At 39.2% G+C, this 24,143-nt stretch overlaps 1 protein-coding gene across 3 annotated transcripts in view; it reads left to right on the forward strand.

The window, feature by feature from the left end:
* LOC110293451 (arylacetamide deacetylase-like 4) overlaps window positions 1-24,143 on the forward strand; it is a 124,504-nt gene that overhangs the window by 95,891 nt on the left and 4,470 nt on the right. For 2 of the 3 annotated variants that reach the window (XM_029475838.2, XM_029475839.2), the window contains exons 4-5: window positions 21,913-22,129; window positions 22,758-22,821. In XM_029475838.2, the coding sequence (XP_029331698.1) occupies window positions 21,913-22,129; window positions 22,758-22,821 (281 nt within the window). Of the gene's footprint in view, window positions 1-9,611; window positions 10,233-21,912; window positions 22,130-22,757; window positions 22,822-24,143 lie in introns of those variants that run through there. The other variant, XM_085838696.1, reaches the window with a different exon arrangement.

Raw genomic sequence — 24,143 nt, forward strand, 5'->3', positions numbered from 1 at the left:
ACAAAGTGAGACAACTATGGAGATAGAAATCCTAGGAAAGAAATCAGGAACAATCAGCATCAGAATACAAGAAATGGAAGAGAGAATCTCAGGTGAAGAAGATTCCATAGAGAACATAGACACAACAATCAAAGAAAATGCAAAATGCAAAAAGATCCTAACTCAAAACATCCAGGAAACCCAGGACACAATGAGAAGACCAAACCTAAGAATAATAGGTATAGATGAAGATTTTCAACTTAAAGGACCAACCAGTAAATATCTTCAACAAAATTATAGAAGACAACTTTCCTAACCTAAAGAAAGAGATGCCCATGAACATACAAGAAGCCTATAGAACTCCAAATAGACTGGACCAGAAAAGGAATCCTCCTGACACATAACAAACAGAACAACAAATGCACTAAATAAAGATAGAATATTAAAAGCAGTAAGGGAAAAGGGTCAGGTAACATATAAAGGCAGACCTATTAGAATTACACCAGACTTCTCACCAGAGAATATGAAAGCCAGAAGAACCTGGACAGATGTTATACAGACACTAAGAGAACATACAGAACCTAAGAATGCCAGCCCAGCAAAACTCTCAATTACAATAGATGGAGAAACCAAAGTATTCCATGACAAAACCAAAGTAACACAACATCTTTTCCCGAATCCAGCCCTTCAAAGGATAATAAAGGGAAAACACCAATACGATGACAGAAATTACACCCTAGAAAAAACAAGAAACTAATCCTTCAACAAACCTAAAACAAGACAGCCACAAGAACAGAATCCCAATTCCAACAACAAAAATAACAGGAAGCAACAATTACTTATCCTTAATATCTCTTAATATCAATGGATTCAATTCCCCAATAAAAAGACATAGACTAACAGACTGGCTATACAAACAGGACCCAACTTTTTTGCCGCTTACAGGAAACCCACCTCAGGGAAAAAGACAGACACTACCTCAGAGTGAAAGGCTGGAAAACAATTTCCAGAGCAAATGGTCTGAAGAAACAAGATGTAGTAGCCATTCTAATATTGAATAAAATTGACTTCCAACCTAAAGTTATCAAAAAAGACAAGGAGAGGCACTTCATACTCATCAAAGGTAAACTTTTCCAAGATGAACGCTCAATTCTGAATATCTATGCTCCAAATGCAAGGGCATTTACATTCATTAAAGAAACTATAGTAAAGCTCAAAGCACACATTGCACCTCACACAATAATAGTGGGAGACTTCAACACCCCACTCTCATCAATGGACAGATTCTGGAAACAGAAACTAAACAGAGACACATGGACACTAACAGAAGTTATGAAACAAATGGATTTAACAGATATCTACAGAACATTTTATCCTAAAACAAAAGGATATACCTTCTTCTCAGCACCTCATGGTACCTTCTCCAAAATTGACCATATAATTGTCACAAAACAGGCCTCAATAGATAAATTTCCCATGCATCTTATCAGTTCACCACAGACTAAGACTGATCTTCAATAACAACATAAATAATACAAAGCCAACATTCATGTGGAAGCTGAACAACACTCTACTCAATGATACCTTGATCAAGGAAGGAATAAAGAAAGAAATTAAAGTCTTTTTAGAGTTTAGTGAAAATGAAACCACAACATCCCCAAACTTATGGGACACAATGAAAGTAGTCCTAAGAGGAAAACTCATAGCTCTGAGTGTCTTTAAAAAAATCTAGAGAGAGCATACACTAGCAGCTTGACAGCACACCTAAAAGCTCTAGAACAAAAGGAAGCAAATTCAACAAATAGGAGTAGATTGCAGGAAATAATCAAATGCAGGGCTGAAATCAACCAAGTGGAAACAAAAAGAACTATTCAAAGAATCAACCAAACCAGGACTGGTTCTTTGAGAAAATCAACAAGATACATAAACCTTTAGCCAGACTCAATACAGGGCACAGGGACAGTATCCTTATTAACAAAATCAGAAATGAAAAGGGAGACATAACAACAGAACCTGAGAAAATCCAAAGCATCATCAGATCCTACTACAAAAGGCTATACTCAACAAAACTTGAAAACCTGGATGAAATGGACAAATTCCTAGAGAGATACCAAGTACTAAAATTAAATCAGGATCAGATTAATGATATAAACAGTCCCATAGCCCCTAAAGAAATAGAAGTAGTCATTAATAGTCTCCCAACAAAAAAAGCCCAGGACCAGATAGATGGGTTCAGTGCGGACTTCTATCAGAAACTTCTTTCTTCTTTGAAGAAGACCTAATTCCAATTCTCCTCAAACTATTCCAAAAAATAGAAACAGAAGGTACTCTACCCAATTCAGTCTATGAAGCCACAATTACTCTGATCCCTAAACCACATAAAGACCCAACAAAGAAAGAGAATTTCAGATCAATTTCCCTTATGAATATTGATGCAAAAATACTCAATAAAATTCTCACAAACCAAATCCAACAACACATCAAAACGATCATCCATCAAGATAAAGTAGGCTTCATTCGAGGGATGCAAGGATGATTTAATATACGGAAATCCATCAACGTAATCCACTATATAAACAAACTCAAAGACAAAAACCACATGATCATCTTGTTAGATGCTGAGAAAGCATTTGACAAAATCCAACACCCATTCATGATAAAAGTCTTGGAAAGATCAGGAATTTAAGGCCCATACTTAATATAATAAAAGCAATATACAGCAAACCAGTAGCCAACATCAAACCAAACGAAGCATTCCCACTAAAATAAGGGCCTAGACAAGGCTGCCCAGTTTCTCCCTACCTTTTCAATATAGTACTTGAAATCCTACCTAGAGCAATTAGACAACAAAAGGAAATAGAGGAGATACAAGTTGGAAAGGAAGAAGTGAAAATATCACTATTTGCAGATGATATAATAGTATATATAAGTGACCCTAAAATGAACAATGTTCATTGTTTTTAATTGTTGAGTACTACTTCATTGTGTAAATGTAACACATTTTCTGTATCCATTCCTCTGTTGAGGGACATCTGGGTTCTTTCCAGCTTCTGGCTGTTATAAAAAAAAGGCTGCTATGAACATATTGGAGAATGTGTCCTTACTACAAGTTGGAGCATCTTCCGGGTATATGCCAAGCAGAGGTATTGCTGGATCCTCCAGTAGTACTATGTCCAATTTTCTGAGGAACTGCCAGATTGACTTCCAGAGTGGTTGTACAAGCTTGCAATCCCACCAACAATGGAGAAGTGTCCCTCTTTCTCCAATCCTCACCATCATCTGCTGTCACCTGAATTTTTTACCTTAGTCATTCTGACTGGTGTGAGGTGGAATCTCAGGGTTGTTTTGATTTGCATTTCCCTGATTATTAAGGATGTTGAACATTTTTTCAGGTGCTTCTCAGCCATTCGGTATTCCACAGTTGAGAATTATTTGTTTAGCTCTGTACACCATTTTTTAATATGGTTATTTGATGTTCTGGAGTCCATCTTCTTGAGCTCCTTATATATATTGGATATTAGTCCCCTATCTGATTTAGGATTGGTAAAGATCCTTTCTCAATATGTTTGTGGCCTTTTTGTCTTATTGACAGTGTCTTTTGCCTTACAGAAGCTTTGCACTTTTATGAGGTGCCATTTGTCAATTCTCTATCTTACAACACAGGTGTTCTGTTCAGAAATTAGCATTTTACACCTTATTTGAAACAAAATTTATAATGAACTGCAATATGGATGGCTGAATCATGAGATATTTTAGGAGGATAGGGGAACTGAAGTAGCTGAAACACAGGTTGTTGACTAACCAGGGGGTCAGTTGAACAGTGTTTGGAGCCAATTTCTCCCTTCATACTGATCTAAATACTTGGTTTTAAGATTGTTTCTTTTCATGGCTAGAGTCTTTCTAATTATTCCTGATTGGTTAGTATAGGAAAAATAAATTTGACTTAAACCTTTATGATAACATTTATGTTCTGCATAGAGTAGGTCTTATGCTTTATCACATTATATAACTAATTCAGCTAATAAAGCTACCTGTTGATAGATCTTGGTTGATTTGGTTTTAACAAGTACTTTTTTGATAATGAAGGATCATGAAGGCAATTATGTGTCTTGGTATGCCAACAGGCATTATTATATCCAGCCATTTTGACTTCTTTTCCAGGGAGTTTCCTTTAGATATAGCACTCCAGGTTTTTGTTGCAAATAGGGATGGCGTATCTATCTTCTGTATCTGCTTCTTAGCCAAAGTTAGGGCATTGCTGTCAGGGCCCAGGCAGTCTGTAATCTTAGTCAAAAGCTAGGAGGGGATTAGGGCAATAGGTCATTTATCAGAAGCATCTGGTTTGCTGACCAAGTTGAAAGTCAGGGAGAAATCACATCTACTGGTCTGGCTTACATCATCTTTTTAGCAAGTTCATGGGTCTCCATTTTTGTAGGACTATCTGGGGCTGGTGTAGTGTAGATTGGCTATGAGCAATTTTTCTTCCACAGCTGATTTCTGGATGGTGTCTGTCAACCAAGTGGAAATCTGTCATGACAGATATGAACTAGGGACAGAAGTTTAGTTAAGAAACTTAAAAAAACCTGAAGCTTGCATGAATTCTTTTAAGTTACAGAAGAGACCAGTAATCTACAAATTACGTTAATAATGTCCACTCAATTTGTACTGGGCAACCTTGGAGAAAGTACTCTACTAACAAAATATTAGGGATTTAAATTATCAGTCAAATATTTTCCACAATTTTCTCCCATTCTGTAGTTTGTCTCTTCAATAAATTAACCATTTTTAATCATATAGAATATATTTAAAAACTTAATAAAGTTACATTTGCCAATTGTTGACTCATTTGCAGAGTGATTGAAATTGTTTGGATATGTTATATTTTCATTTTGATTCAATTTTAGGAAGTTTTTAATTTTCTCCCACATCCTCCTCAATATTCTGTAGTGTGTTGTTTAGTCTCTGTGAATTTGAGTGATTTTTGTTGTACTTGTGGATTTCTAACTTTATTCAACTCTGGTCAGCTAGAATATATGAAGTTACTTTATTTTCTTGTCTTTGTTGAGAGTTGCTTTGTATTATACTTCATAGAAAGTTCTGCGAGCTGTAGAGATCCTTCATTCTATAGTGTTTGTGTAGAATGTTTTGTAGATGTCAGTTGCATTCATATGATCTATGATGTCATCTAACTCTCGTGTGTCTGCACTTCTTTTTGGTTTAGTTGACCTGTCTATTGGTTAGAGCTGAATATTGATATCATACATTATTACTGTATTGGGTTTAATCTGAGGCTTTATATATACTGGTATTGACTCTATGAAATTAGGGGCATCTGGATTGGAGGTATATGTCAGTATAATTGTAATTTTCTAATGATGGATTGTTCCATTAATCAGAGAAGTGACTTTTTTTTTTTAATCACAGATGGGTGCTTTTGATTAAAAGTCTATTTTGTTAGTATAGGCACAACATTTTTGTTTCCTTGTTCCACTTATCCTGAATTACTTTTCTGCCCTGACCTGCAGGACTTAAACAACAGGGTTCTTGAAGGAAGGGAGCTACAACAACAAATTTTGGGATCAGAAAAATGCAAAGGAAGGAGGCAAGACAAAAATTCTGTTCAAGCCTTTTTATTCAAGGGAAATGGGGGGGGGCTTTTCAAAGCTGAAATCTGCATACAGAATTTTCTCAGGTACACAGGCCAAACTGGTGGTGCTAGGTAACATATTAAGGTCAAAGGAATGTCCCCATTGTAAAGGAATGTCCCCAATGTAGAAAGGTCCGGAAAGGAGTGCCCTCATTGTAAAAGGAAAGGAATGCCCTCATTGTAAAATGTCCTGAGTCAATTATAGAACAGAAGCAAGATAGTGGAAGAAGCAAAAGAGCCCAGGGTCAAGTTTCCAGGGGTTTCCGGGCCCCAACACTTTTCTGTCTTTCTCATTGAAGATACTTGTCTGTTTTGATGGTGAGGTATGTGTCTTGAAGACAGCAAATGAAGACCTGTTCATCTTTTAAAAATTAGTCACTATCTGTGATGCTGCTGGGGACATGTTGATGTGAGTGGTCTATGCAGTCACCTGAGGTCATATTGATGCCCATGGTCCATGCTGTGTCGTCCCATAGTCCTATGATAGCCAGGCCTGTGTTCATAACCATGGTTCTTGTTATCCCCTGTGGCCATCTGGATGTCTGTGCTCTGTGCCACCACCTGAAACCATGTTGTTGTTGATGAGCTGTACTGTTGCCAGAAACCATGCTGATGCCTGTGGTCCTGCTGCAGCCAGTGGCCATGTTGGTGTATATGGTCCTGGTTATCACTGAAGGCCACATAGATATCTGTGGTTTGTGCCACTGTCTGCAGCCATGTTGGTGTCTGTGGTCCCGTTCCAGCTGGGGGCTGTGTTGGTATCTGCAGTCTGTACTGCAACTGAAGATCATGCTGTAGTCCCTGGCACATGCTGACACTGCACACCATGTGAATGTCTATGGTTCTTGCTGTCACTAGAAAGCATATGCAAGTTCATCGTCCATGCTCCTGCTTATTGTAAATAAAGTGCAAGGAAGCTACTTTTGCAGACTCACAGTTGAGAAAGAGGGACATAGAAAGCTTCTATGATAATCCCTACTGCTTCCTCCAAAGCAGCTGAGTCTTCTCAGGGCAGGGTCACTATTCACCAGATTTCAGGTGGGTAATGAGAAAGCCTCGGCCTAATCTCCACCGCCTTCAGAGTGTGGAGGAAGACGTAGCAGTTTTCTGGGTCAGCACAGGACATCCAGGTAGGGGAACAGGTGAGATCCAAGATTCAGGATCACCAATGTTTACCCATGTCAGTTGTGTTTGGAGAAGTATTCCTTTCTGTCATCCACACTGGGCTTGATGGTGTCACTGCCAGGCTTCCAGCCAGCAGGACAGACTTCCCCATGCTCGTCTATATACTGAAAGGCCTGGACTAGGCAGAGAGCCTTATCTATAGAGTATCCTACAGGTAGGTCATTGACTGTGATCTGGCAAAGGACACCCTTGGCATCGATGATAAAGAAACCCTGTAACGATGCCCTCATCAGTTTTCAACATGCCGTAAATCTGGGACAAGCTTTTAGTCACGTCAGCAAGCAGAAGGATATTCAGGGGGCCCAAGCTTCCCTCCTGTGGGGTATTGATCCATGCCAGGTGGGTGAACTGAGAGTCCACAGAAACTCCTAGCACTATATCTGGTTTTATGTTGAAGTTCTTGATTCACTTGGACTTGAGTTTTGTGCAAGGTGATAAAAATGGATCTCTCTTCATCCTTCTAAATGTAGACGTCAGTTAAGCCAGCACTGTTTGTTAAAGATGCTTTCTTTTTTTCCAATGTGTGGTTTAGATTCTTTATCAAAAATCAAGTGACCATAGGTGTGTGGGTTTATTTCTTGGTCTTCTATTAGATTCTACTGTTCAGTGTGTCTGTTTCTATAACAAGCCATGTAGTTTTTTTTCTTTTTAAGGCATTTTTATTAGACACTTTCTTCACTTACATTTCAAATGCTATCCCCAAAACACCCTATACCCACCCCTGCCTACCCTGCTCCCCAATCCACCCACTCATGCTTCCTGGCTCTGGCAGTCCCCTGTACTGGGGCATATGATCTTCGCAATACCAAGGGCCTCTCCTCCCATCGATGGCTGACTAGGCCATCCTCTGCTACATATGCAGTCAGAGACACAGCGCTGGGGTGGGGAGGGGATACTGGTTAGTTCATATTGTTGTTCCTCCTATAGGACTGCAGACCCCTTTAGCTCCTTGGTACCATGTAGTTTTAATCACAATTGCTCCATAGTGTAGTTTTGGCTATCCTGTTTTTATTTCTTTTCTTTTCTTTCTTTCTTTTTTTTTTTTTTTTTTTGGATTTTCCATATGAAGTTGAGAATTGCTCTTTCAAGGTCTATAAAATTGTGTAGGAATTTTTATGGGAATTGCATTAAATCTGTAGATTGCTTTTGGTAAGATGGCTATTTTTACCATGTTAACTGCCTATTTTTCAACATGGGAGATCTTTCTATCTTTTGATATCTTCCAAAATTTCTTCCTCCAGGTACTTGAAGTTTTTGTCATAACTTATCTTTTACTTGCTTGGTTAGAGTCACATCAAGATAATTTATATTACTCTTGGCTATTGTAAAGGGTATTTCCTTCTTGGTCAGTTTACCATTTGTGTAAAGGAGGGCTTCTGATTTCTTTGAGTTAATTTTGTAAACCATCTTATTTGTGTGTGTGTGTATCATATTAATAGCATAAATCTTTCTTAAAATCTAGTCCTTTTGGCCTTCCCTAAAAAAGATTTATTCATTGTAGTTCACAGACCATGGCAAAACTATCTCAGGAGTCTCACCTGCTAGTTTTTAGCCTCTCCTACATGACTTCTGCCACATATCATTAATAATGTCAGCGACTGGTGCTTGCCCATTGGATGAAGGCTAGTTATTGGTTGGCCATTCCTTCAGTCTCTGCTTGATTTTTGTTCCTGCATTTCTTTTAGACGGGACAAAATTTGAGTCTAAAGTTTTGAGAGTGGGTCATTGTTCCTTCACTGGGGGTCCTGCCTGCTAATAGGAGGTGGCCTCTTCAGGTTTAATGTCCCCATTGTTAAACATCTTGACTAAGGTTATATGCATTGACTCCTAGAAGCCTCCCCCATCCCAGGTCTCTGTGAGACTTCCTAGAGATTCCCTCCACCTCCCACCTCCAGCAGCTTCAGATTTCCATTCATTCTCCTGGCCCTCTGGGTCTCTCTCATGTTTCTCCCCATACCTGATTCTGCTCTCCCTTTCCCCTTCCACTTTTCTCTTCCATCCAGTGTCCTCCCTCCTTCTGCCTCCTATGACTTTTCTGTTTCCCCTTCTAAGTGAGATTCAAGCATCCTCAATTGTGCCTTCCTTCTTGTTTAGTTTCTTTGGGTCTGTTTCTTTGGGTTTGTATCATGAGTATTCTGTTCTTTATGGCTAATATTTACTTATAAGTGAGTACATATCATACATGTCCTTTTGGGACTGGGTTAACTCACTCAGGATATTTTCTAGTTTCATCCATTTGCCTGCAAAATTCATGATGTTCTTGTTTTTAATAGCTGACTAGTATTCCATTGTGTAAATGAACCACACTTTCTATATCCATTCTTTGGTTGAGGGATATCTGAGTTGTTTCTAGTTTCTGGCTATTATGAATAAAGCTGCTATGAACATAATAGAACATGTGTCCTTATGGTATGGTGGTGCATATTTTGAGTATATACATGGGTTTTCAGGTAGAACTATTTCCAATTTTCTGGGAAACAACCAGATTGAGTTTGAGAGTAGTTGTATAAGTTTTCAATTCCATCAGCAATATAGGAGTGTTTGTCTTTCTCCACATTCTCACTAGTGCGAGCTGTTGCTTGAGTTTTTTTTTTTTAAAGTGTATTTGTTTTTAGATCACAAAGTACATCACTTTGAATTTCAGACTGACTTTTGAAAGTGTCTTTTAAATTTAAATCACTGTGATTCTTGTGTGCCTGCCTCTGTCTCCCAAGTGTTGGGATTAAAGGCATGTGCACCCCAAGTGTTGAATTAAAGGCATGAACCACTGCCTGCTTATGGATTTCTTAGAATAGTTATTTTTTAGTGTTGGGGTAAACTTTCAAGTTTTTAATGGATGATCTATCATTCTTGCTAATATATTCTGAATTTGTTCCCTGGCAAAATTTTATATTCTGGTCTTAATTAAACATGATGCCAATGCGTTTACTATTTCACTGTTTTCAAACATTTTTTCCATCTTACTTGTATGAGCTTACAATTTGAGTCTTTGCTGATGCTGTGAGAGTGTAATTTTAGTGTTCTATGGAAGTTTTACTCTCAGATTATTCTTAGAGGTTTAAGGGATTTTTTTTTTCTGGACCTGGTTTATCTGTCTCTAATTGGCTGGCGAGTGTGATGTTCTGAGAGGCAGGTCAGAGGATTGTGTCAGAGGGTGGAAGCAGCAGTAAAACTGGATCAGGTACTCTGCTTATAACTTCTGAAGTAAGTTCCCCAGGACAGCAACTCCTTGGGGCTCTGGAGCACCTGGATCATGTCTGTTCTGTGGCTGGCGCTTCTAGCAGGGGTATCCACATTCTTCCTGGGGGTCTTTGTATGGGTCATCATACAACACTTTCTCACTGTTGAAATTCCTTCTACCCTGAAGCATCCAGCCAAATTAAGGTTTTTGCATTGCATGCTCCTGTACCTGATAACTCTGGTGAGTCTTTCCTTGAGTCCCATGATGGATTGGGGTTCTTTGTACTTTATAATTCGACTGTCACTTCCCTGTCTTCTTTTTCTAGATTTTCATAAGACTGAGTTGGAGAAGTCTTTTATATCCTACTTCTCACCTTCCACATCTATTTCCCTTCTCATTTTTTATTTTCTATGCATTTTCTTCTCTCTTCTATATTTCCTCCCCAACGTTTTCTTTTTCTTCTATATCCCACTTTCTGTTTTTTTCCCACCAAGATAGTATCTCACAATGTAGTCTAGCCTGGCCTGGGTCTTATACTTGACACCTCCTATTCCATCTCCCGTGGGTTGAAATTTCAAAGTACATTACTAGACTTGTCTATAACACTCTTTTCTGAAGACCAAGAAAATAGCTTCAGCTCAAGTTGCTGTACATTAAAGCCTGATAGATCTAAAAGCACCTTCATCCATGGCCTCCTCAATCCCCATTTTTACTTTTCCAGATGATTTCCTTCCATCCATGTGACACCTTGAGTACAGAAATTAATTTACTCTGTTTTGTCCTGAGCACAGATAAGGCTATGTTTGATGAAATACATGTTATGGATTAACCCAGTTCTTTAGCTGTGTTGTACTGGACAGTGGTGCCCTGAGACTGCTTTCTGGGATGAAAATTGGGGAAGGCATCAGCATATGTTCATAGGTACAGCAGATGTGGGAAACATAGTTTGACTTCATATATAGAGCAAGTAATTGGGATGAGACCTGATGTCCCAAATCAGAGTAGAAATTAGGTAACAACCAGAAATTTTCAGTGATTACCTCAGAGGACCTGAGGGGAAGGTGTCAAGGTGATGATTGTTCCAGCAGTCTATTTGGTCAGCATTGCTGCTGTGTCCTCACTGGCTCATGAGCCTCTTTGTTAATTTCTTTGTGCCTCAGGATTCTTATCTGAAGTGAAGTAATGATATATGAATCACTAGGTTGGTGAAAGCATTAGATGACAGTTGATAAGACTTTTTAAGGTTTTAATAAGTTGTAGAAACATATTCCTATCCTGTGAAAAATTTCCACTGTGAACAATGGACCAACATTAGAGAAAGAAGCAAGGTTTAGGGTCGCTGGTCAATTTAAGCTCCCGGCAATACATATGAGGGCCTTGGGCCTCCCAAAGTACAAAAACACATGGATCTTTCCAATCTTATAGTTTCATTTAAACAATAGTCCTTAAGCTAAGCTTGCAACATGTGGTCCCACTTGATGTTGACTTGAGTTTAGGGTTTGCTTTGCAGAGTGTTTTCTGTATGGGAGACCCTGCCTGAACTTTGTAACCCAGAGGCACCAGGAACCCTGCATATGAGGGTGGTGAACACAAGGATATCCATGTGGTTAATAATCACATGCCCCAAAACAGAGAAAGGAGAATTGCAGAAGAGAAGAATAGCCTGTAAATATTCTATTTTCCCAAGATGAGCAGCTATGACTTTATGACATCAACAGCAATAACCATGGGATACTTATTTATTCTTTGAAAGTTTCATATACAACCTTGTTTTGTTCAAAATTCTTAAATAATCATATATTATTTATTCTATAAGTGGAGTACAAGAGTTTAATGGCATGCATGTGGTTACTCTCACAAGAGACCTCTTGCTCAGTGGAAGGGAGACATCTGAGTAATTCTACATTTGCAATAGCATCTTAAATACTCTCTAAACGAGTCTGTGTAGTAAGGTGTGGCTTCCAAGGAAGAAGCATCCATCACTGTGAGGAGGAAGTTCTTTTTCTCAAGAATGTGTCCTCAAAGCTTGAACATTCAAGTTTTTTGGAGCCTTCTGCATCTTGTTAGGCCTAGGACCTCAATTCTGTACTTGAGCTTAGAGCCTCCTCCTGCAACAGTTGGCTATTGCCTCTGGAAATCCTTCAAATCTCACAGATTTCAGAAATACAATGTTTTGTTTTATTCTTTTACTTATTAAGTCTCATGAGTTTCTTGCTCCCTCTTGCATGGCACGTTGCCATACAGAAGAGACAGCTTTACAACATTCCATCTTTCTCTCGCTCTCTTTTTTTTTCTTACATCCTCCTTGAGTTCTTCATCAAAATTCCCTGAGCCTCACAGTGGGCAATAATTGATGTCCTTCAAGACTAATTATTGAGCCACTGTCCTATATCAACTGCATCTTATTCTCAGGAGTGTCATTGGAGTTTGTTGGTCTGCTGCAAACATCCATTGCAAAAGGAAGTTCTTGCTGGGGGCCAGCCCTGGCAGATCTTTTTTCTTGTTCAGTTTTCCTTGAGGCAGCAGAAGAGAGAGAACATTGGTGGGGGTAAGACTTGGTGTTATGAGATATGGGGGTAAGACTTGGTCTTATGAGATATTTACAGTTGGTATACAATGATAAAATATTTACTTATCTATGTCTAAGTCCCTTTGCTACTGTAGCTGACCTGCCTGAATCCCTTTGAGGCCAACACTGCAGTCTCTGGCATTTAGCACTTCATCATAAAACAGCAGGGTATTAAGTAAAGGATTAATTGCTAGAGCCTTACTTTTTGTCCAGATGCCTCTCACTTGTTAGGAGAAGATAATCACATTTGCAGAAGGAAAAAGCAAATATTTACAAACACATAAATTCATATACAGATTCATGCATGCATATTTACATTTCTATTCAAACAAGTTGTGTCCAGCTTGCATACATTCTCATGATTACACACATGCGCCTGAGTGTGAGTGCGCACCCGCCCTCCTCCCCCCACATGTGCATTTGGAGTAAAAGACCAAGCACCAATGCCAAAAGAACTCACTCATTCTAGATGAAAATTGAGCTTCAATCTTTATCACATAGTGAAAGAAAAAGCTTCTACCTTTTTATTGCTAAATGAATTAAACCCATGTTTGTAAGACTAAGCCTGCCTTATTATTAAGAAAATATCCTTTCTGACCCATGGTAAGGAGAAGGCTGCCTGATCCTTGTGCTTTCTCTGCAGCTTCTTGTTTTTTCCTCTTTCCCACTGTATTCTGCATATTGCTCTTTTATTTTTTGGTGTTACTTTATAGTTTCTAAGTTATTCCACTCTACAGTCTCCTTCTAATCTTGCTCTCTCCTCCTGCTTTGATGTCACAATAATGCTCTTACTCTTAGTCCTTTTTTTCCAATGCCATGCCTTTACTTTTAAGTTCTTTTTGAGATTGGTTCTGTCTAAAAAGTTTTCCTGTGTTCTGACTAAAAAGTTATTCTCAGTTCTGTTCTGAAACAGTTCTGTTCAGATCTATCTAAAATGTGTTCTATCTAAAAATTTCTCCTCATCTCAATTCTATCTCTTCACTTATACATACTTTCAGAGCATGTGATCAATCACACGGTAAGAACTTCATCTCAAGTGTACACATAAATTCAAATCATAAATTGAAATAGAAGTTTACAACAGAGAATCATTCCATGAATATCCATTAGGAGTAATTATCTGGCTAAACATTCATCACCTGTCACAGCTCCACAGGTTAATGGAGAGTTAAAAAAAACATAATTAAGTTATTAGTGAAGTTCTGTATAGATAAACCCAGTCAATATTTTATCTTTTCCCCTAGCACCTATAATAAGTTGTAGTTCCCATTTTATGACTTTTGGTTAATGATTTTACAACCTGTTGGAATGTGCTTTGCATAGTAGAATGCCTCCTTACTATCTCAAAAGCAATTAACTGGTGACACTTGGAGACTGGCAGAGTTCTCATTGCAGTTTTGATTATCAGAGAGAATGTAATAGTAGTTCCACTATAAAAGAGTTTAATAAATACTGACATAATTTTAGGAATTCTTATAGGATCATCATTATTTTTTTTTATTTTTTTATTTTTTAATTTTTAATATTTTTATTAAATATTTTCCTCAATTACATTTCCAATGCTATCCCAAAAGTCCCCCATAGCGCCCCCCACTTCCCTACCCACCCATTCCCATTCTTTTGGCCCTGGCATTCCCCTATATTGGGGCATATAAAGTTTGCAAGTCCAATGGGCCTCTCTTTCCATTGATGGCCGACTAGGCCATCTTTCGATACATATGCAGCTAGAGACAAGAGCTCCGGGGTTCTGGTTAGTACATCATGTTGTTCCAACAATAGGGTTGCAGATCCCTTTAGCTCCTTGGGTACTTTCTCTAGCTTCTCCATTGGGAGCCCTGTGATACATCCAATAGCTGACTGTGAACATCCACTCCTGTGTTTGCTAGGCCCCGGCATCGTCTCACAAGAGACAGCTATATTTGGGTCCTTTCAGCAAAATCTTGCTAGTGTATGCAATGGTGTCAGCATTTAGAAGCTGATTATGGGATGGATCCCTGGATAAGGCAGTCTCTAAATGGTCCATCCTTTCATCACAGCTACGAACTTTGTCTCTGTAACTCCTTCCCTGGGTGTTTTGTTCCCAATTCTAAGAAGGGGCACAGTGTCCACACTTTGGTCTTCATTCTTCTTGAGTTTCATGCGTTTAGCAAATTGTATCTTATATCTTGGGTATCCTAAGTTTTGGGCTAATATCCACTTATCAGTGAATACATATTGTGTGAGTTCTTTTGTGATTGTGTTACTTCACTCAAGATGATGCCCTCCAGGTCCATCCATTTGGCTAGGAATTTCATAAATTCATTCTTTTTAATAGCTGAGTAGTACTCCATTGTGTAAATGTACCATAATTTCTGTATCCATTCCTCTGTTGAGGGACATCTGGGTTCTTTCCAGCTTCTGGCTATTATAAATAGGGCTGCTATGAACATAGTGGAGCATGTGTCCTTTTTACCGGTTGGGACATCTTCTGGATATATGCCCAGGAGAGATATTGCTGGATGCTCCGGTAGTACTATGTCCAATTTTCTGAGGAACCGCCAGACTGATTTCCAGAGTGGTTGTACAAGCTTGCAATCCCACCAACAATGGAGGAGTGTTCCTCTTTCTCCACATCCTCGCAGGCATCTGCTGTCACCTGAATTTTTGATCTTAGCCATTCTGACTGGTGTGAGGTGGAATCTCAGGGTTGTTTTGATTTGCATTTCCCTGATGATTAAGGATGTTGAACATTTTTTCAGGTGCTTCTCAGCCATTCGGTATTCCTCAGGTGAGAATTCTTTGTTCAGTTCTGAGCCCCATTTTTTAATGGGGTTATTTGACTTTCTGGAGTCCACCTTCTTGAGTTCTTTATATATATTGGATATTAGTCCCTTATCTGATTTAGGATAGGTGAAGATCCTTTCCCAATCTGTTGGTGGTTTTTTTTTTTTTTTTGTCTTATTGATGGTGTCTTTAGCCTTGCAGAAGCTTTGCAGTTTCATGAGGTCCCACTTGTAAATTCTCGATCTTACAGCACAAGCCATTACTGTTCTATTCAGGAATTTTTCCCCTGTGCCCATATCTTCAAGGCTTTTCCCCACTTTCTCCTCTATAAGTTTCAGTGTCTCTGGTTTTATGTGAAGTTCCTTGATCCACTTAGACTTGATCTTAGTACAAGGAGATAGGAATGGATCGATTCGCATTCTTCTACAGGTTAACAACCAGTTGTGCCAGCACCATTTGTTGAAAATGCTGTCTTTCTTCCACTGGATGTTTTTAGCTCCCTTGTCGGAGATCAAGTGACCGTAGGTGTGTGGGTTCATTTCTGGGTCTTCAATTCTATTCCATTGGTCTATTTGTCTGTCATTATACCAGTACCATGCAGTTTTTATCACAATTGCTCTGTAGTAAAGCTTTAGGTCCAGCATGGTGATTCCACCAGAGGTTCTTTTATCCTTGAGAAGAGTTTTTGCTATCCTAGGTTTTTTGTTATTCCAGATGAATTTGCAGATTGCACTTTCTAATTCGTTGAAGAATTGATTTGGAATTTTGATGGGGATTGCATTGAATCTGTAGATTGCTTTTGGCAAGATAGCCATTTTTACAATGTTGATCCTGCCAATCCATGAGCATGGGAGATCTTTCCATCTTCTGAGATCTTCTATAATTTCTTTCTTTAGAGACTTGAAGTTTTTATTATACAGATCTTTCACTTCCTTAGTTAGAGTCACGCCAAGATATTTTATATTATTTGTGACTATTGAGAAGGGTGTTGTTTCCCTAATTTCTTTCTCAGCCTGTTTATTCTTTGTGTAGAGAAAGGCCATTGATTTGTTTGAGTTAATTTTATATCCAGCTACTTCACCGAAGCTGTTTATCAGGCTTAGGAGTTCTCTGGTGGAATTTTTAGGGTCACTTATATATACTATCATATCATCTGCAAAAAGTGATATTTTGACTTCATCTTTTCCAATTTGTATCCCTTTGATCTCCTTTTGTTGTCGAATTGCTCTGGCTAGGACTTCAAGTACAATGTTGAATAGGTATGGAGAAAGTGGACAGCCTTGTCTAGTCCCTGATTTTAGAGGGATTGCTTCAAGCTTCTCACCATTTACTTTGATGTTGGCTACTGGTTTGCTGTAGATTGCTTTTATCATGTTTAGGTATGGGCCTTGAATTCCTGATCTTTCCAAGACTTTTATCATGAATGGGTGTTGGATCTTGTCAAATGCTTTTTCCGCATCTAACGAGATGACCATATGGTTTTTGTCTTTGAGTTTGTTTATATACTGGATTACGTTGATGGATTTCCGTATATTGAACCATTCCTGCATCCCTGGGATGAAACCTACTGGGTCAGGATGGATGATTGTTTTGATGTGTTCTTGGATTCGGTTAGCAAGAACTTTACTGAGGATTTTTGCATCAATATTCATAAGGGATATTGGTCTGAAGTTTTCTATCTTTGTTGGGTCTTTTTGTGGTTTAGGTATCAGAGTAATTGTGGCTTCATAGAATGAGTTGGGTAGAGTACCTTCTGTTTCTATTTTGTGGAATAGTTTGTGAAGAACTGGGATTAGATCTTCTTTGAAGGTCTGATAGAACTCTGCACTAAACCCATCTGGTCCTGGGCTTTTTTTAGTTGGGAGACTATTAATGACTGCTTCTATTTCTTTGGGGGATATAGGGCTGTTTAGATCATTAACCTGATCTTGATTCAACTTTGGTACCTGGTATCTGTCTAGGAACTTCTCCATTTCATCCAGGTTCTCCAGTTTTGTTGAGTATAGCCTTTGGTAGAAGGATCTGATGGTGTTTTGGATGTCTTCAGGATCTGTTGTTATGTCTCCTTTTTCATTTCTGATTTTGTTAATTAGGATGCTTTCCCTGTGCCCTCTAGTGAGTCTGGCTAAGGGTTTATCTATCTTGTTGATTTTCTCAAAGAACCAGCTCCTTGATTGGTTGATTCTTTGAATAGTTCTTCTTGTTTCCACTTGGTTGATTTCGCCCCTGAGTTTGATTATTTCCTGCAGTCTACTCCTCTTGGGTGAATTTGCTTCCTTTTGTTCTAGTGCTTTTAGGTATGTTGTCAAGCTGCTAATGTGTGCTCTCTCTAGTTTCCTTTTGGAGGCACTCAGAGCTATGAGTTTTCCTCTTAGAAATGCTTTCATTGCGTCCCATAAGTTTGGGTATGTTGTGGCTTCATTTTCATTGAACTCTAAAAAGTCCTTAATTTCTTTCTTTATTCCTTCCTTGACCAAGGTATCATTGAGAAGAGTGTTGTTCAGTTTCCACGTGAAGGTTGGCTTTCTATTATTTATTTTGTTATTGAAGATCAGCCTTAGTCCATGGTGATCTGATAGGATGCATGGGACAATTTCAATATTTTTGTATCTGTTGAGGCCTGTTTTGTGACCAATTATGTGGTCAATTTTGGAGAAGGTACCATGAGGTGCTGAGAAGAAGGTGTATCCTTTTGTTTTAGGATAGAATGTTCTGTAGATATCTGCCAGATCCATTTGATTCATAATTTCTCTTAGTTTCTCTGTGTCCCTGTTTAGTTTCTGTTTCCATGATCTGTCCATTGGTGAAAGTGGTGTGTTGAAGTCTCCCACTATTATTGTATGAGGTACAATGTGTGCTTTAAGATTTACTAAAGTTTCTTTAATGAATGTGGCTGCCTTTGTATTTGGAGCATAGATATTCAGGATTGATAGTTCCTCTTGGAGGATTTTACCTTTGATGAGTATGAAGTGTCCCTCCCTGTCTTTTTTAATGACTTTGGGTTGGAAGTCAATCTTATCAGATATTAGAATGGCTACTCCAGCTTGTTTCTTCATACCATTTGCTTGGAAAATTGTTTTCCAGCCTTTCATTCTGAGGTAGTGTCTATCTTTTTCTCCGAGATGAGTTTCCTGTAAGCAGCAAAATGTTGGGTCTTGTTTGTGTAGCCAGTTTGTTAGTCTATGTCTTTTTATCGGGGAGTTGAGTCCATTGATATTAAGAGATATTAAGGAAAAGTAATTGTTGTTTCCTGTTATTTTTGTTGTTAAAGTTGGCATTCTGTTCTTGTGGCTGTCTTCTTTTAGGTTTGTTGAGGGATTACCTTCTTGTTGTTTCTAGGGCGTGGTTCCTGTCCTTGTATTGGTTTTTTTCTGTTATTATCCTTTGAAGGGCTGGATTCGTGGAGAGATAATGTGTGAATTTGGTTTTGTCGTGGAATACTTTGGTTTCTCCATCTATGTTAATTGAGAGTTTGGCTGGGTATAGTAGCCTGGGCTGGAATTTGTGTTCTTTTAGTGTCTGTATAACATCCGTACAGGATCTTCTGGCTTTCATAGTCTCTGGTGAAAAATCTGGTGTAATTCTGATAGGCTTGCCTTTATATGTTACTTGGCCTTTTTCTCTTACTGCTTTTAGTATTCTATCTTTATTTAGAGCATTTGTTGTTCTGATTATTATGTGTCGGTAGGTATTTCTTTTCTGGTCCAGTCTATTTGGAGTTCTGTAGGCTTCTTGTATGTTCATGGGCATCTCTTTCTTTAGATTTGGAAAGTTTTCTTCTATAATTTTGTTGAAGATGTTTGCTGGTCCTTTGAGTTGAAAATCTTCATTCTCATCCACTCCTATTATCCATAGGTTTGGTCTTCTCATTGTGTCCTGTATTTCTTGGATGTTTTGAGTTAGGATCTTTTTGCATTTTACATTTTCCTTGATTGTTGTGCCGATGTTCTCTATGGAATCTTCTGCACCTGAGATTCTCTCTTCCATCTCTTGTATTCTGTTGCTGATGCTGGTATCTATGGTTCCAGATTTCTTTCCTAGGGTTTCTATCTCCAGTGTTGCCTCATTTTGGGTTTTCTTTATTGTGTCTACTTCCCTTTTTAGGTCTAGTATGGTTTTGTTCATTTCCATCATCTGTTTGGATGTGTTTTCCTGTTTTTCTGTAAGGACTTCTACCTGTTTGATTATGTTATCCTGTTTTTCTTTAAGGATTTGTAACTCTTTAGCAGTGTTCTCCTGCAATTCTTTAAGGGATTTTTGTGCTTCCTCTTTACTGTCTTCTACCTGTTTACCAGTGGTCCTTTGTATTTCTTTAAGTGTGTTATTAAAGTCCTTCTTGAAGTCCTCTACCATCATCAGGAGGTATGCTTTTAGATCCATGTCTAGCTTTTCCGGTGTGTTGGAGTGCCCTGGACTGGGCAAAGTGGGAGTGCTGGGTTCTGATGATGGTGAGTGGTCTTGGTTTCTGTTAGTAAGATTATTACGTTTACCTTTCGCCATCTGGTAATCTCTGGGGTTAGTTGTTGTCGTTGTCACTGTTTAAAGATTGGAGCAGAAGCTGTGTTCCACTCACCAGCAGTCTCAAAATCCTGTGGCGGGGGTCATGGGTAGCTGGCGGTACCCCGGTGCTGGTCCAGCCGGAAGAGGCCTGTGGTCCTACTCAGGCCGGTTTTCTGCTTCCCTAACTAATGCAGTCTCAGGTCCCACGCGCAATTGGATTGGAGCAGAAGCTGTGTTCCACTCACCAGAAGTCTTAAGAGGATCATCATTATTAAGAAGTCATCTATTTGTCTATATAGCACCACTAAAAGACAGTGCATCTTTGTTGTTATGCTGAGAGCTGCTCAAAAGGATGGGATAATACCTAATACAGTCAAAGCATATTAATAGCAGGAATATTTCCTAAAATGATTTTCTTCTGGGCCTTGACTATCAGAGCTCCACTGTAGATTTTAAATCCAAGGCAAAGTTATCTCAGGAAAATCACCTGCTAGTTATTAGCTTGTCCTCTAATGGCTCCTGACAAGTTCTGAAGTTGACAGAGAAACTATTCAGAGGGAAGTTTGATAAGCACACCGTATCTATCTAATCAATCAGAATCAGGGCCATCCCCTCTTGGAACTTTGGTTTCCACAGCCAGTGGTATACAATACCAGACAAACTCCTGTGTAGCAGGTCTTACATGATCTTGATTGTCCCATGATATTCATGCCACTATTTCACAAACAGGCACACTTTGCCTGGCATTTAGTACTGTAGAATGCAGGGACCATGAGTAGGGTTTTGGTGATAGCTCTCCCTTCAATCCCACATATAGCACCTTCTGACTTTATGGAGGATAGCCAGTAAGGAGATAACTTCCAGATTTTCCCAGTTTTATTTCTCGATGTATTGCACCCAGAGCACATGGGGTCTTTAGCTATAGTCTTCTTGTCTAGGCCTGGCATGAATCTGACAGCAGTGGCAAGCGCCTTTATATTTTTAGAGATCCCATATACTTCCTTTGCTAACAATTTGTAGGGAGGCAACCCATCTCTGAAACCGGGGGTTTTTAATTTAACAAATTTATTGTCTTAATAGTCTATTAAAATATGTATCCAGGCCCAGTTGGATTGTATAGTAGGTGGAAAGCAATGAACCTTCACTCACCACATATTTCCACATCATTTTGTCAAATAACTACTCTTGTCACCATCAATTCTCTATATGTGTTCCTACTTACCACTTATTTATATGAGATGCTTGCTGGTGGCTTTGTTTTTTTTTAAACATGCAAATGTTTTCAAAAAGCCTGCACTGGTGTCCTTGTAGGCATGTATGCATGTCTCACCCAAATGTACAGGATTTATACATTGTACTTACCAGTTCCCTATGTACATTCCTCATTTACTTCTCCACTGGGCTAAAAGTGCCACAGTTGTTTAGCCTGTCCTCTTATTGTCAAAACCTTCAGAAAACAATGTTATTAGCCTTATTAAAAGTCTCTTGTGCCTGTCTGTCTTAGTAGTATATGGCCCCTCTCTTTACCAAGGTAGTTGTAAAACAGGCAGGTATCTTGGACAATGTGGCATTTCAGAACCTGCCAGTATACTAGGAGTCCAAGAATACCGGAATTGTTTAAAAATATTCGAATGCTGGTGCTATAGGGGACACTAACATAGTAAAAAAAAATCACAAGACAGAAAATACCACTGATCTTACTCCTCAGGAGCCTATAATGAAGTTCCTTATCCCATTCACCCCATAAAGGACTTAATTGCCACATGAGCATACCATATCACCACCACTAGACTTGCCTGTTTCTTAACACTGACACTGGCAATGGAACTTGAATACAAGTTTTTATGGAGACCAGCAATTCAACCACAGCAACATCAATGCTCAATCAGGACCTTTAGGGAAGAAAAATTTGAACACTCTCTCCTCTCTGAAAAGAATTCACAGTCATTTATGTCCTCATGATCTCTTTGCACATGCATGAAGCAGATGACAAATGGTGAACACACCTGAGTAAGTTAAGTAGTTTCAGCATCTACACACCCACACCATACTCTCCTATGCCTCATTTTTTTTCTTTGCTTCCTACAGGGAAACATACTAGAGAAACTGAGAATTTGTTCCATACCCAGGTTTTTACAATTTTTCCAAGATCTAATCCTGATAAGGAAGGACCCTAATGTGGTGGTGACTGACATGCATTTTGGGACGGTTCCTGTGAGGCTGTTCAAGCCCAAAGAAGTGTCTTCCAAATACAGGAGGTGTATTATATTCTACCATGGAGGAGGTGCAATATTTGGAAGCCTAGGTAAGGAGCTTCGTGTGTGGTAAGAAGGAAGTGGCAAAGGTAGGACCTGCACATATCCTCATGAGGACTTGTCAGGAAGAAGTTAATACAGTAGACACTGGAGTTTCCTGCAGAGAGTTGGAGCCCAGATCTTGGGTGGGGCTCAGCTCAGTCAGTGGTTCTTAGCTTATATAGTAATGTCATCTATGATGTCTAAGTCTAGAGTGGGGCTGTCATGCACTTGACTCATTTCTTCTTTTCCTTCCCTCTCATAGCCCTGGGCATTTCTGTCTTTTTTGTCTCTATATAAAATTTATGTACTTTCCTTAGTTAGGCTTGCAAAAGGTGAGGGGAAATCCATTGATTTTTATCACCTTCAGCTCTGAGCCCCAAATGTAATATGCTGGCTTTGCTTGTCTTCATACCAGAAGGGTCCTTACAAATATGCTTCAGAGCTTGTCATTACTACATTGCACCTTCTCCCACACATCTGCATTTCTTTTCTAATCTGGCCACCCATGTCTCCTCTATGAATGTCAGAAATAAGATGTCATATCTGGGTCCACATAAGTAGCTTCTGTCCCTGGAATAGTGGTTGAATGAATTTGGTTCTTGTCACAACTGCTTAACAGTGGGTCTTCTCTTGCAGATACTTACCATGGCCTGGGCAGCTTCCTGGCCCATGAGACAGACTCATTGGTGCTGTTGGTGGGGTGAGTGACCTGAAACATAGTGACATATATGCCAGAGTATTTTTTGGAATGGGCTCAGTGACTTTAGACAACAGAAAGTTGTCCCAACTTTGGTGATAGTGGGATGTATGTACAACTTCTCTGTAGGTCTAGGGGTTCAGAAATCCTTATTTACAGTTCCTGACATGGACTGTCTAACATTCTTGGCCCTTTAAAGCTACAGTTTCTATTTCCTGCTTTTGTTTCTCCTGTTGTGGCTACTGCTGTCTTTATCCCCTTTACTGTCTCTCTGCTGTTGTAGTCTACTGCTGCTGTCAGCACTGCTTTTATGTTACCCCTTACTGCTATCTTTGAGAATTTCCATCTGTTCCTGTCATGGACACTGGAAGTCACCTTGGTTCTGTTACAGTTGGTCTCAAGGCTTCTGGTTCTTCCATGGCCCAGTCATCATCTTTGCCTGTCAGTGGTCCTTGTAGTTCAACCACTCTCATGGCTCAGCTTACTGTGCTTCTGCAGCCTCTGCTGACACTACCTCGGACACTTCCTTCTGTTAACATGTTTAGTCTTTTCTGCAAAGGCAGGAAGGAGACAACCAATAGTGAGAGGCTGTTTATTGGGGCTAATATTACAAACCTAGAGGGCAGCCAACATAGGAATATGCCTCCACCTGGCTCCCCAAATGAATACAATAGCTTGTTTCTCTTATCAGAAGGAGGGTGTCTTCCAGTGTCAGCAGACATGTGCTTATGAGAGGAATTATACTGTCCTTTCTGGACCAAGCTGGAGTCCCTCTGTTAAGTAGGTCATCAGGACATTTTTTTCCCCTCTAGCCTCATATTGCAAGGGCAGCTTATTTCAAACTGTTGGAAACACTTTTGGGTAGGACCGCAACTTCAAGTGCTAGAGGTATTTTAGTGGCAAGTGGCCTCAATTATTATGTGGCTTCCTCAATGTTTCTATACTGCTTGAGATGACCAGTGTTGATATGAACCTAGGTGGCTTCTAGACTAACAACCATTTTCTTAAATCAGCCCCACAGAGGAGTTTAAGAGCTCCCAATTATAAAGTCTAATCACCTCTTCTCCCAACACTTTTGTTTAATCACAGGAAAGTAGACATTAGGGGGAAAAGCTTTATTAATAAGACTAGAATTAATGTAAGGTGTGTTTAGTGATGGTTTTAAGAATTCTCGCTCTGTGCCCAGCAGATCAGAGAGAAGTGAGTGTGTGGAGAGTTGGGATCAGAAGAGTTCCAGTAGCCTTTTCTGGGTCCTTGTGGGTTGTTCAGTTTTCTAAGACATCTTTGAACTTGATGGATTCTGTACTGGTTGTTCAATTTTTGGA

This window comes from Mus caroli, unplaced genomic scaffold, assembly GCF_978045245.1.
Source record: "Mus caroli unplaced genomic scaffold, Mus_caroli_1 scaffold_6, whole genome shotgun sequence".
Classification (NCBI taxonomy): domain Eukaryota; kingdom Metazoa; phylum Chordata; class Mammalia; order Rodentia; family Muridae; genus Mus; species Mus caroli.